The 14,967-nt window shown below is 38.0% G+C and overlaps 1 protein-coding gene across 2 annotated transcripts in view; it reads right to left on the reverse strand.

The window, feature by feature from the left end:
• ripk4 (receptor-interacting serine-threonine kinase 4) overlaps positions 1-14,967 on the reverse strand; it is a 15,544-nt gene continuing 577 nt past the window's right edge. Inside the window, exons 2-9 of one of the 2 annotated variants that reach the window (XM_048181583.1) lie at positions 13,351-13,717; positions 8,251-8,542; positions 6,048-6,196; positions 5,860-5,909; positions 4,255-4,413; positions 3,590-3,702; positions 2,915-3,158; positions 1-2,439 (exon numbers count right to left, since the gene is read on the reverse strand). In XM_048181583.1, the coding sequence (XP_048037540.1) occupies positions 1,157-2,439; positions 2,915-3,158; positions 3,590-3,702; positions 4,255-4,413; positions 5,860-5,909; positions 6,048-6,196; positions 8,251-8,542; positions 13,351-13,532 (2,472 nt within the window). In that variant the 5' untranslated portion in view covers positions 13,533-13,717 and the 3' untranslated portion in view covers positions 1-1,156. The remainder of the gene's footprint in view (positions 2,440-2,914; positions 3,159-3,589; positions 3,703-4,254; positions 4,414-5,859; positions 5,910-6,047; positions 6,197-8,250; positions 8,543-13,350; positions 13,718-14,967) is intronic. The other variant, XM_048181584.1, reaches the window with a different exon arrangement.

Below are 14,967 nucleotides of genomic sequence, written 5' to 3' on the forward strand. Positions count from 1 at the left end.
TACTTTACATACATGTTATGCACTTTAATTTTTCATCAAATATAAAAGTGTGCAAATATAAAACTGTGCAAACACTATGAATAACTGAGAAATACCTTTTTGTGTACAAAGGGGAAATGACAAGGCAGCTTTATCAACTAATTACAGAAGTCAAGGTGAAACCTGCAGGAGGTGTTGACAGTGGAATACAGAGTTTGCTATGGAAGATTTAGTTTATACAGATGCAAATGCAGATGCATGGATACTATCAACATCAACACAGAAGCACAGAGTTCAACAGCAGATTAAAGACCTAGCAATTAACAGGCTGTCTGTTCCAGACAGTGAAAGATAATGACGGCTACGCCCCCCCTTGGCATAATGCAGGGCACGGCGCAGTGGTTTTACAGAGTGATGAAAAGATAAAGTGGTCTCAGGAATGAGCCAATAGTCTGAGCATGAGGGTACATGGGATAGAGTCCTCCCCCCATACGGTCTACCCACACCTGTGATCCCCCTGAGGGCCCGTTCCCATGATACAAGCGAAATGGCTCTGTAAATGCACAGCTCTATTTTAGTGAACCATTTTAATGATATAATTGGTCTCGCAACATTGCCATTTCAAGATTTGAAGTGCAATATTAAGTTGATATATGGTGAGCTTATTCTAATATGCTACAAAAGACATTTCTATAATATTTCAAAACAATTTTAGGGCTGGAGAAAGCATTGCTTGCATTGCATCAACCACCACAGTCCACAGGTAACAAGTAGAAGAAGAAAACAGTGAAATCAAAGACATACAACAAAAACAGGAATGGATAAACAATGGCATGGAAATGACAGGAAGTGGACTCCATGGAAGGAAGTACAAAATCCAGGCTCTATCTACAGTACTGATATATACATATATAAATGCATTTCCAATCACAAAATAACTCTATTATTAAGGAGGAAAGCCAACAAGAGACCAAACCCTGGAGAAAATACCTGTCAATATTCCGATAACTGAGTAATTACAATATGTACATTAAATCCCAATGGATAACAAGAGTCCCTATTTTAAAGCATCTGTCAGTCTTTATAAAGTAGGAGGGATAAAAAGAGGGAGAAAGTGTCTGTGAGCATATTGGCAAAAGTTCCTGGAGTCCATGAGGCCAAAGCCCCAGTAGGACCCTCAACAAGGTGCCGATTCACACAGCGAGTCTACAGGGATCGATGTGCCGTCAGTATTTTTGTGGCTGGTGAGTTTCAGAATGACCACTTTCCTCTCGAGTTTTGTCGGGGTGAGAGGATTCGGACTCTCTGGCTCCGATTCCGAAGTGTAGTCAAACGAGCTCTCTCTAGCGGGCTGTGGAGACAGCGGTGCTGCGTCGGCACCACGTTCGAGGAGGACACAGATGGCATCTTTGTAGCCACCACGTACAGCCAGGTGAAGTGGAGTGAGTCCATTTCTGTCTTGAGTATTAGCAATGTCCGGGAAGCTCTGCAGAAGCTCTTTCAGGACCTCGCAGTAGCCATTCTCGGCAGCCAGGTGACATGCCGTGCGAAGGCCATGGTTGGAGCTCTCAGGGTCAGCACCCTCCACCAGAAGCATTTTAACTGTCGGCAGGTGGCCTTTCTGGGCGGCTAGGTGCAAGGCGGTGCAGCCGTTGGCCGTCCGGGCGTGAATATCAGCGCCGTGTTTTACAAGCAGCCTTGAAGTGCTGGTGTGGCCCGTTTCCGCAGCCACGTGAAGCGGACTGTGGAGGCCGTCGGAGGTCAGATGCACATTAGCGCCGAGCTCCACCAAGATCCGTGCCACCCGGTACTGGCCTCTTTGAGACGCCAGATGGAGCGGAGTGCGCCCATCCGATGTCTGACCATCAACATCGGCACCTGCCTGCTTCACCAGGAGCTTCACGATTCCCAAATGGCCTTGCCAGGCAGCCAGGTGTAGTGCCGTCCAGTCGTCTTTGCCTTTGACATGGACATCAGCTCCTCGACTCAGCAAGACCCTCACCACGTTCTCCTGTCCGTGGTGGCAGGCAATATGCGTCGGCGTGCGTCCCTGAGCGTCTGTTTCGTTAATGGAAGCAGAACGGTCTAGGAGTAAACGTGTCAGGGCCTCGTCGCCGTTCTGGGCTGCGAAGTGCAGAGGTGTGTACTGGTCCTCGTCCTTCGCGTTGACATTTGTCGTCTTGCGGCTCAGGAGAATCTCGGACACTCCCTTCAGCCGCTTTTCGGCAGCCAGGTGGAGGGGCGTGGCTCCATGAGTATTGGGCAAATTAGGGTTGCAGTTGCTAAGCAGCAGAAACTTAACTGCTTCCTCATTGGCCAGACTCACGGCGAAGTGAAGCAGGTTGCTGCCACCGTCCAAGAGCAAGTCAACATCTTGCGGCTGGAGGATCTTCATCAGCTTGGCGATGTCCTCAGTGCGAATGGCTTCACAAAGCTTCTTCTTTTGAAACTCACTGGATTCTAAAGTAGTATATAAAACATAGTGAACAATAATGAGTGACAAAGAGTTTTATGGCACATGGATTAGACATTTACGATTGTCAGATTCATCAAATTTTGTATAAATTTCTTCACAAAGTTTCTGCACAACATCAGATGATCAATAATCTTTGCAAAGCCAACCACACCCCCCCAAAAAAAATCAAAACAAATAACAAAAATGAAACAAAAAAACCCTAAATAACTCAAAACAAAAAACAACTCAAAACAAAACACAAAACAAATCAAAAGCAAAACAAAACACAAACAAAATAAGAAACAGATCAAAGCAAAACAAAAACCAAAACACAAACAAAATAAAAAAACAAATCGAAGCAAAACAGTACGATTAACAAAATAAAACAAAACAAAAAGCAAAAAATAAAAATAATGATAAAATAAAACACCCTTATACTGTGCAAAAACATGAGCTTTTCATGAGATGCTTTTCTCTTACCATTCACAGCATTTTCCTTCTCAAAGGACAATGTAATAGAGCCTTGGGACGAGAAAGCTGAGTCCACAGAGGAGATGCCTGACAGTCTCTTGCTGGTGTTGTCTTTGCTCTCAAGGGACTCCTCTTTGACATTGCTAAAACTGCGTGAGAAGCCGGGGTCCATCTGACACAGCAACTCAGAGAGGCTGCAGTCTTTCTCAGGTAACATGGCTGACTTTGGCCTCACTGGTTTTTGGTTGTTAGTCTGTATGTGAAGAAAAGTTGCATAGATTGAAAAGTTGCATCTACAGATCACTGACTGTAGATGTAAACATTTCATTCAAAGATGTAGCATTTTGACAAACGAAGGACAGCATGTTGTTCCTAAAATAAACAGTTTTATATGCCCATCCAGAAAATGACAAAAGGGTTCTGCTGAAGCAATGCAGTTTGGTAGCATTCTCTGTCATTGATGAAAGACTGTCATCTTGGTGAAACATTTACACTATGTACTTAGACTAAAACAAACAAATACCAAAGAGTTGCCTAATAATTGAGGGACAGGAAGTCTAAACTACATTGCAGAGGTCAGTCTTAATGACTCATATGAACATAACACTGCTTTTGCGTCACACATGGTATGCCAGCGGAAGAAGATTTGTGAACATTCATGCATAGAGATCCATCTGATATTACCTGTTCACTGGAGGCTGGAGCAGGGCAGGGGGAACATTCTAGTTCTGAAGAAATGGAAGCTCTGGATTCATCGTGAGGTTTGGTGCACAGCTCCTCAGCTTCTGAAGTGATCTCTGGAGGAGAAAGTGAACCATGTTAGAAACATATAAATATGCATATGCATATACATATACGCAAATGTTTCTTCATTTTTCCCAGAAATGTTTTAAACAAATCATGTTTTCTTGACAATATTGTTGCTGCATTCTCAATATCATTTCTGAAATCCCTTTAATTAACAGAAGCCAGGATTTCAATTACATCCTCATCCAGGAAGTGACATCATATGTGATGGGAGAACAACAGCACAAAAATCAGAAAGCATTAGCGATGGATTTGATGAGTTCTGTGATGAGTTTGCGTAAAACAGAAATCACAGTGTCTGTGCTTGAACAAAGCCTATTTAAGAAAGTCTGGTATACCCCTCTATAGAAATGCTTCCTGATATTACAAAACATATTCATGTTTTAAATGTTATACATGTACTGAAGTACAGGAATGAGACATTGTGTCACTGTTCTGATTGTCTGGCATATTCTGTCATGTCATTCTTGCAATGCAACTCTGGTTCCTGTGACTCATCAGTTTTATTACTGGTATGATTGAAGCGAGAGACAGACACTCACCTTGAAAACTGGGTCTGGCTTCAGGGGAATGTGCCCAGCACTTCTGCATAAGGGACAGGAACCCTGAGCAGGCCTGGGGACGACTGCGGGGAATGACGCTGAGGTCTGGACGAACACCCTTCACCACCTTCACCATTATGTGCAGGATGTTATTCTCTCCTATAAAACAGACAGAGCAAATAAATAACATCAGTATACTGGCCACACAACAGAATGCAGTGATAATTAATGTAGTTTAATAATTGAGTTTCCAACTTAATTTAATCAATCACACAAAGTCATATTTCACCCCAAAAATCAACAGGAAATGAAAATAGATTTTGCATTACTAAAAAAATAAAACTAATTTTCATATATTGTTATAGCACATTTCCCTTCAATTCTCATTTTTGTAACGAGATCTGAAATGGTTTACTTTTGTTTTACTCACAATTCTCAATTATGTTTCCCTTCGATTAATATTGTATATTCTTTTATTGTTTGGACAATTTTTTTTTTTTTAATTAAAATGATCATAAATTAAAAGGCAAAATAACAAATTCTACAGTGATGTTTAAGTACTACAATTTAAATACTTTTGACATACAATTCTAACTAATATACGTGACCCTGGACCACAAAACCAGTCTTAAGTCACATGGGTATATTTGTAGCAATAGCCAACAATACATTTTCTGGGTCAAAATTATCGATTTTTCTTTTATGCCAAAATCATTAGGATATTAAGTAAAGATCATGTTCCATGAAGATATTTTGTCAATATCCTTCCATAAATATATCAAAAATGTATTTTTGTGAGTGGATATGCATTGCTAAGGACATCTTTAAAGGCGATTTTCTCAATATTTTGATTTTTTTGCACCCTCAGATTGTATCTTAGCCAAATATTGTCCTATCCTAACAAACAATACATCAATGGAAAGCTTATTTTTTTCAGCTTTCATGTGATGCGTAAATCTCAATTTAAAAAAATTGACCCTTATGACTGGTTTTGTGGTCCCAGGTCACATATAGTTATTTTTATGCATTGGGGATATAATTGTGATGGAAATATATATGTAAATATATATAAATGGAAAGGGCGGGCGAATCAGCAACATCCTGCAGATTATATTAATTAGACCAGAAAAAAAGAAATCATCACTTCTCAGAAAAGCAAACAGAGGCTGCTAATTTCATGTCCTGTTATTTCAACCCTCATTGTATAATACATCAGGATATTGTATAGGTTCCTTTTGGAAGGATTGTTTGGCAGCCAACTGATTCTATTTACTGGTGCCAAACACAACAGTTTTGTCTCTTATGACAATAAAACTTTTTTTTTTTTGGTTTCATTCTTTCACACTGAATTCTTGTAACTGCTAGATACTAAAAAAAGCAGCAGTCTTATTTTTTTCTTCCCCTGTACCTGGAAATCACAACCAGATAAACACACAGACACTCCCTCATTGAGTGCCAGTTTGATTGAAATGAATGCCAAAAATCTCTTTACGGGATCTGATGGCGTACATAATAAGAAGTGTAATAATAAGGGTTTCCAAACACTCTCTGTTCTAATTCAAATCAAGGGAAACATTGAGAGACAGATTTGCCTTCTCGTCTTACCTTGATATGGCTTCTTCTGTGTGAGAATTCCCCAGATAACAATCGAAAAACTGTAAAAACAACACATATGTGTTAGACAACATTGACTTAAGCATGGAAAGGTGGTTTTGACAAACAGAAGCTGATCTCATATTTGAGTTTGATCTAAGTTACAGTTTACACAGTGACGACAATCCAAAATGGCTGACCTGTACACATCGTGTTTAATGTCAGAGATTCTGTCTTTTTCTATGATCCTCTCTGGAGGGAGGTAGGCGATGGTGCCACAAAACCCATCACGGCTAATATCGTCATTCCTGACAAAGCCGTTCCACCTTGCTAGGCCAAAGTCAGAAATCTAAAATGAAGACCACAAAGAAAAGGGCAATGGTTAAGTCTTTAGACTTTTTATCACTTTTAATTAGATTAGGTTTTATTGAAGTGTAATTTACTGTGCTTTTTTCCAAAAAACATGTTCAGAGTTGCCTACAGGTGCCCTATTAGGTGGGGAAGCCCTGATTTTTCTGTAAATGTGTGCACGCATATGTAGGCGTGTGTGTGCCAACCCTTCATTAACACTGCCTAGCTTTAGCTTGTTCAGACTGGTCCGGGATACGTGTTTACATCCAGCCTTTTCAATCCGACACGACGATTCCCACCCATCCCTCGTGACACCTGCTTACTCATCCATGGGAAGGTTGGATATAAATGGGATAAAGCATGGGAAAGCTTTTCAACCCTCAGGAAATTTTCTGGAAAGGTATGTGGGGACCGTGAAAAGAAAATGATAGATGTACCCTTCCCCCCCCCAACCGGTTTTGAAATCCTTATGAATTTATCCGCATAGATGATCTGACATGACTGAGATTAAAACTGTTGTTTGGTCGTCAGCGTTGGATTAGAATTACAATTCATCACGTTGACAGGGTGTTTTCACGAACATGAAGCACATAATCTAGATATTTAAATCAGAATGTAGCTGTTTATTTTTTTAACAAGTGAAATTTCATTTTAAATTGGATCTGAACAAATTGCGGTCCGCAACTTTTTTTGTGTTAAAAATTTACACAAATTATATAATGAGAATATACAACATGAATCCATTTTCCAAACCGTGTTTTTGTCTTATCCTGAATCATTATGCTACACTTATAATATGTGTTTATATTCGGACTATTTCAGACCGGACTGGCCGCAGAGTATCACAGTAACTGCGTGACTCGCCATAGACATACACGGAGAAAAGTAGCTCCGTCTAGAATGTTCCTCCGCAAGACGCGTGCAGTTCTTTCTGTTTATTAACCGCTAGAGGGCCAAAAATCGCGGACAGCAGCTTTAAAATAACTTATAAAGCCCTTAAACAGGGTTTCCCAAAATGGGAAAATTGATGAAAAGATTTAAAATAAATCATTTTGAAATAAAAACAAACAATTGAAAAAATAAAACACTAAAAAAAAGAGCTATTTTATTTAGTGCTGTCAAATGATTTATCGCGATTAATCGCATCCAAAATAAAAGTTTGAGTTTACATAATATACGTGTTTGTACTGTATATATAAATACACACACATACATGTATATATTTAAGAAATATTTACATGTATATATAATTTATATTATATAAAATAAATATTTTATATATAAACTATATTTTTGTTAAATATATACATGCATGTGTGTGTATTTAAACATAATAAAAATACACAGTACACACACGTATATATTACACAAACATTTATTTTCGCGATTAATCATTTGACAGCACTAATTTTATTTGATTACCTGCATGACATGTGACTATTAATCAACACCAGAGAACCGGGAACAATGGGTTGTTAAATTATTGAAATATGAACTTAAAATATCTGGGGGTACTTCAAGTAACCACAAATGTGGTTCAGCTGACAAAAATGTTTAGGAATCCCTGCCTTAAAGGACACAAAAAGAACTGTTTTTGTCCATTTAATAGAAGTCGATGGCATCCAAAATAACATTGGAGATTGGACCTAAATTACTTTCAACATATTACTTTCAAAAGAAAGAGAAATTTTTCAAAATATCTTCTTTTGCGTTTCACAGAAGATTTTGTTTGTTTGTTTATTAAGTTTTTACGCCATGTTAGCATCACGGCTCGTTCCACAGAAGAAAGTCGTATAGGTTTTGAACAACATGAGGGTGAGTTAATTTTGCATGAACCATCCCTTGTGAGTGATAGACAGGTAAAGCTCCAAATAACTTGTGATTTTGTAATCGCCTCATCAAAGCAGTTTACTCAGGTAGTGATGAATCACTGAAGATTTGATGCAATGAATCAGCTGATTGATTCCTTGGAAAGTCTACACCATGAGCAGTTAAAATCCCCACTTCATTGGCATAGGAGTCAAGACCTCGTCATGACCAGACGTGGCTCACCTTGATGTGGTAGTGCGCGTCCAGCAGGATGTTAGCAGGTTTAAGGTCAAGATGAAGTAGGGGTGGGTTCATGCAATGCAGGAAGTTCATCCCAACCGCCGTCTCGTGTATGATACGGAAACGTAGCTCCCAGGGCAGTGGCTCTGAGGCCAGTAGAGTTTCCAGAGAGCCTGTCTCCATGTATTCCATCACCAATCCCTGTGGGTCGCTGCAAATGCCGTATACAGGGAGAATGTAGCGGAACTTAGCTGCCTCCATCTTCTTGGCCTCCTCCAAGAGTTCAGCACGCTCCCTAAACAACAAAAAATGAATGCGTTAAAAAAGTAGTGGAATGTAAATGGCATTTGCTTAGTAAGGAATGTCTTCACATGGGAGGGATCCAGCTGGATATTAACTGGAAAACTGGCAACACACCCAATTAATTAAAAAGATGATAAAGAAATCACAGCAAGGCACTTTTATAAAAACAACAAGGGAAGGTACTAAACCCGTTTGACCTGAGCACACTGACAAACCTGACTCACTCATATTGTCCGGAAGCGTATTATGAACAATGACACAATGTTTTTTAACTATTGGCTAAATTTCCATTATGAAATAAAGCCAGCATATCTGAAACCGCATTCATGCATACACAAATAGCTTTACCAGTTTCCCACAATGCTGTTTACAGTATATTTATCTGACATAATCTTTTTAATTACATTCCAGTCTTTAACATTGATGGATATGGGGTTGTTTGAATGGCTCTCTTATACTTTGTTCTTACACAACTTATTTTATTAGTAACAAGTCAGACAGAAGTCAGACATGTAGGTCATATATTTTATAACTGGACTTATGAAGGACATCTCAAAGTTTACAATCTGTTTGCTGAGTAAACAGCACCACAACGTCTCTCAACCATGTTACTCAAGAAATCAAGCACAGATATTAAACAAAAAGCTTGCAATGTGTGTAAGTCAGCATTCTGTTTAATCGCTTTATTAGTATAGTGAGTCTTTTATTACTCATATGACGCCAATGATTGAGCCAAAAGTGGTCACGTAGCTCTATCTGACAATTGTAGCATGAAATAAATAAACAAATAAATAATGAAATTCAATAAAAGAGTAATTGATTTCATTTTAATACACTTAGTGTTGATGTTTAAGAAGTTTAAGAAGGGGAAGGAAAGCATAACTCAATGAAAAAAAAAAAAAAAATCAACAAATTTATTTTTAATACACTTTGTGTTGATATTTTCTATTGAAAGAAAACTAGCATGAAGAAAGCGAGAGAAAGCATAACTCCAACAAACAAATAAACAATTCGTTCATCTTCAAAACACAAATTAAGATATTTTTGATAAAATCCAATGGCTCAGTGAGGCCTCCATTGCCAGCAAGATCATTTCCTTTTTCAAAGCTCAGAATGACACTAAAAACATATTTAAAACAGTTCATGTGACTACAGTGATTCAACCTTAATATTATAAAGCGACAAGAATACTTTTTGTTCACCAAAAAAAACCCAAAATATCGACTTTATTGAACAATATCTAGTGAAGGACGATTTCAAAACACTGCTTCATGAAGCTTCGAAGCTTTACGAATCTTTTGTTTCGAATGAGTGATTTATGAGCACCAAAATCACATGATTTCGGTGACTCTGGCAGTTTGATACGTGCTCCGAACCACTGATTCGAAACAAAAGATTCGTAAAGCTTCGAAGCTTCATGAAGCAGTGTTTTGAGATCACACATTACTAGATATTGTTCAATAAAGTTTTTTTTGGTGCACAAAAATATTCTTAACAGTAAGGTTGAACCACTGTAGTCACATGAACTGTTTTAAATATGTTTTTAGTAGTTTTCAGGGCAATGAAAAAGGAAATGATCTTGCTGGCAGTGCAGACCTCACTGAGCCATCAGATTTGATCAAAAATATCTAAAATTGTGTTCCGAAGATGAACAAAGGTCTTACAGGTGTGGAACAACATGAGGGTGAGTCATTAATGACAGAATTTTCCTTTTTGGGTGAACTAACCCTTTAAGAAGGCTGAAGGAAAGCATAATACCAAATAAATACATTTTTTATACACTTAGCGTTGATATAAAACTAGCTTTTCAGAATGCTGAGGGAAAGCATAACTCTTAATAAAGTCTGGTATTAAACAGTGGTGCAATTCCCACTGGGATGGATAAATGGGAGGTAAGGAGTGACAAGATTACCGGGAGTGTGGAGGTAAACCTTTAAAGCTACCCACACTGCCCCACACTGTTCTGCCACCCTTTTGAGCTCAACAAAAGCTGTTCTTTTCTTAGAAAAAAGAAAAAAAAAGATCCAGTTCGACCAGTTCTGCAAGTCTGCAGAGGCCTGATGGAGCACAGGAGGACAAAGCCTGCTTTTAACTCTGTGCCCTGTTTAGATGGGGGAGGCAAATTAGAATTCTTGTACCTTCAGATCTCAGCTACTGATAACCTGAGGGTCACATGGAACAGCATTCGTTGGATTTCAATCAGATTCTTTTGTTTTTTTCCTCCTTAAGCTTGGTGACGCAAAGTGACATCCGCATGAAGAGTTCCAAAGCAAGTTTTGCAAGAAGATGTGCAAGATTACATCTGTATGGCGAACTCGAGGCGACCCTCATAACCAGACCTGAACAAATCTTTTAACATTAAGGACCTGTTGATGTTTCCTGTTGTCTCAATAATTTCCATAGTGATACATATCAATAGTGCCCCTGATCTGATACACAAAGTACAATCAGGGCCTATTCTACACAGAGTTATAGGGCCAGAGGAGTTGCATAACAATACAAATGGCCTGAACCCTTGGGGAAAAGACTTAATACATGCTCCTGTATTCATGCTCATCCAAGGCTATTGAAACATTTATGCCCAAAGAAAATCACACCGTATCATCACCTGAGATCAAAGGTCATGCTGAAGTACAATTCAAAAAGTCTAAACAAGAATAATTATAACACATTTTTTTAATCTAAATATTGGTGATTTCATGCAGAATCTTAATATCGCATATGTGCCTGCTTGTTTAATGTGTTGACTAGTGACTCAAGTTCTCAGCATTCCCAGAAGACTTACATAATATAAGTCATTTAAAATTATTTTAACAAACTTTAAATATGAAGCGCAAAGAAGAAGAATGGAAAGGGGAATACACACTGCAGGGTCGTGGGTTATGAAGGGTTATGATGTCATTAGGGCAAATATTAAGTCGAACTCGTGATTTTTTTTATGTTAATAAGTGCAGGCTCAGTGTTTGTGAATATTTAATTGTTTTTAAATAAACATGATTATATAAACACATACTAAGAATCCTTAAAAAAAAAGGCATCACAATTTCCACAAAAATATTAAGCATAAGAAATGTTTCTCATATTAGCATGATATCTGAAGAATCATGTGACACTGAAGACTGGAGTAATGATGCTGAAAATTCACCTTTTCCATCACAGGAATAAATTACATTTTAAAATTATATTTAATTAAAAAACAGTTATTTTAAATTGCAATAATATTTCACACAGTTACTGTTTTTACTGTATTTTTGATCAAATAAATGCAGCCTTGGTGAACATAAGAGACTTTCAAAAACATTAAAAAAAAATCTCACCAACCCCAAACTTTTTAACGGTAGTATAAATACATAAATATCTCACAATAACAAAAATGTATGGGATATTGTATACCATAATTTACTGTATAACCTATATAATGAAAATTTTAGCCGATACTGATAACCAATAATTCTTTATATTTGAAAGCCGATATAATGGCCAATAAATCCAAATTTTAAATAGTTTTTGAGAGCCTGATTACAAAAACAAAAGTTTCACCATTAAAATTCATGTCCCAAGCACTCAATTCTAATGTTCTCATTCTAATTTTATGTAGCCTATATGACAGACTTGCGCTGTACATGTTGTACTTAACTGTATTTTCCTTTTTGACTCCATTCCATATCATATTTCAAGCTATTCAAAACCATAATGGTGAACAGTGCGCATCTGAAGTGTCTCAGCTGAAGGAAATAATCCAATATTTATCAGCTTTAAAGGGATAGTTCACCCAAAAATGAAAATTGTGTCATCATTTACTCAACCTCAGGTTGTTCCAAACCTGTATAAATTTCTGTTGAACACAAAAGAAGATATTTCGAAGAATGTGGGAAACTGAACAGTTCTGGGGCATCACTGACTTTCATAGTATTTTTCTTACTATGGAAGTCAACTGTGCCCCAAAGTAGCCTGGTTACAAACTTTCTTCAAAATGTATACAGGTTTGGAACAACTTGAGGGTGAGTAAATTATGACAGAATTTCATTTTTTTATTGGACTGATAACGATAACATTAAAAACGAACCTATATCGGCTGATACCGATATGGTGGCCAATATGTCGTGCATCTCCAGTATAACCGTAAGTAAAATGTTCTGCGTGTGACTGCAACATCTGTGTGCATACCAAAGCTCTGGCTAAGGTCTATGTGTGGAAGGTTACCGGGAAACAAAGCTCACATACAGCCACTCCTTGTCATGTCAGGACAGAGTTAAAGTGGAAAGTGGATGCAATGTAAATGTAAGTCTTTAGACAGAGTCTGAGAGATATCCATGGTGTCTTAATATGTCAGTGTGCACATTTGGGGAGACTGGGGGCATAATCATAGCTCAAGGCAGTATATTATAAGCAGTTTCCTGACACAACATGTTGAGGGGCAGCGTCTTTTTGCATGCAGGCATGACAAATGTTAATGTGAACAGAATGGAGACTTACTAATAGCCTAGAAGTAATGAATATTAATGCTCACTATTAAAAAAAAAGTTTCAGGAATTCTATATTGCAGTTGTGATTCAAAATAAATAATAAACAAACCAACAAATAGCAATTAATATCAATACAAACTGACATGAAAGCATATCTCCAGTACCGCATTCATAAATTATGAATTTCACATACAAAAACAAACTTCACTTGCCTTTCAGATGACTGTGGTTAACCAATGCACACACGCACACACACACACACACCCACACACTTTAAACACACTTCTAGAGAAGTCTCTTTGAGCTGACAGTGACACTCAAAAAACGAACTCACTTGTCATCTGAATGAAGACTAGGAGGGCACTTGATCGCCAGCCATGTTTTCCACTGCATATGTCGTACTTTGTACACCTGTCCAAAGCCGCCGGAGCCAATCTTTTCCCAACTCCCAAACTCTGAAGCATCAAAAGTTTTCAGAAGCCCCATAATCCCTGGGGAATTCTCTGGGACGTCCATTTTTCAGGCTGTTTAATAAGATCCTGTGCAATCTGGATTCTCTTTTTCACATAAAAAAGTTTTCTGTCAAAGACAAACAGGTTGTGAACTGTTCCTTGTTTTTTTCCTGTCTGTACAGACGGCTTCTGTCTGGCCCTACCCCTCTGTTCAGGTAAAACGAGGGAGGAGCCTAATGACATCATTTCCTAAGACAGGAACACACAGAGCGGCAAAGAGTCAATTGCTCAATCTAGTCCTATGACACATATGCCCATTTATATGCTAAAGGCCATTGGTGACGCCCATAAAGCACTGTTTATCCTCTATTTCAACTTCACAACATCTAATACGGCGCCAGAAGTTACAAACATCTCAACTTTCTGCTCAGAAAGGCTGGGAATTGTATTCGACACGGTTATCCAAGCTTAAGGAATGCTGGTTGTCACCCAACACCTTTTTATCCTGAGATCACAAGAATGTAAAGATTGTCTCTTAACCCCCTAAAGAAGTATACAAGTTTTCTAGGATTACTCAACAATGTCCTGGTTATGAGATACGGCTAAAATGAGTGGTGTGGAATGTTAAAAATCACTGAACCTATTCATAGACGAGTTTACATTATCCAGAGGTTCAAGTATGCGTGAACTCAATTTACGTTACTCTACATTATAACAGTTTAGCTGTAGCCTCAAGGTAACATAAAGTCATTTTTACATTGACCTGATTAAGTTTACATCCACCAGACCTCAATGTTCTCATGCAATGTCCACATAACAGTGAGTCACGTTGCATAATTTTAAGATCCATTATGACTCAATGGATTATAAGTACGGTCATTAATCTTAAAGAAATGACCAATCTTTCCCTTCAGGTTTTTAAAAAGCCATGTAGGTGGTATTTTGTTGATTTTTAACCCAAAGTTTACCTGTAAACCATATAAAGTGTCAAATTTGAAACAAGAATTTCAAAATTATCAACATGATCAAAACTTTGAGTACAAGCTCCATATTCTCACTATATGAGCCATAAAGGCTGGATGTATCAAATATGATAAGGCAGGCTTGACAATGCATTCAGGTGAAACTCACTGTAATTGTCCATTGTCGTTTATTGTCTTCAAGAGGAATTAAAGTGGATCCAAAGACAGGATTATTCACACGTGAGGACAACATTTCACAGGATGCTCAATGGGTTTCATGCACAAGTGTGGAGGGTGTCAGTTTAGTAATTAGCATTTCAGATGTGTGTGAGACAGAGCACTTGAGTGATGTTATCTAAATAAATTTAATAGAAAACCTGCATGATTCACACTGAAGAGAGCTTCTAGAATATAGTATCTTTATATGTTACTTCTAAGCGTATTTATGACTCAGATAAACACATTAGATACATTTTTGATGTGTGGCAATAACTACAATTAGTTGTACAATTGTCTTTGGCGCACCCTAGTGGGCAT

The sequence above is a fragment of the Megalobrama amblycephala genome, linkage group LG2 (assembly GCF_018812025.1).
Source record: "Megalobrama amblycephala isolate DHTTF-2021 linkage group LG2, ASM1881202v1, whole genome shotgun sequence".
Lineage (NCBI taxonomy): Eukaryota > Metazoa > Chordata > Actinopteri > Cypriniformes > Xenocyprididae > Megalobrama > Megalobrama amblycephala.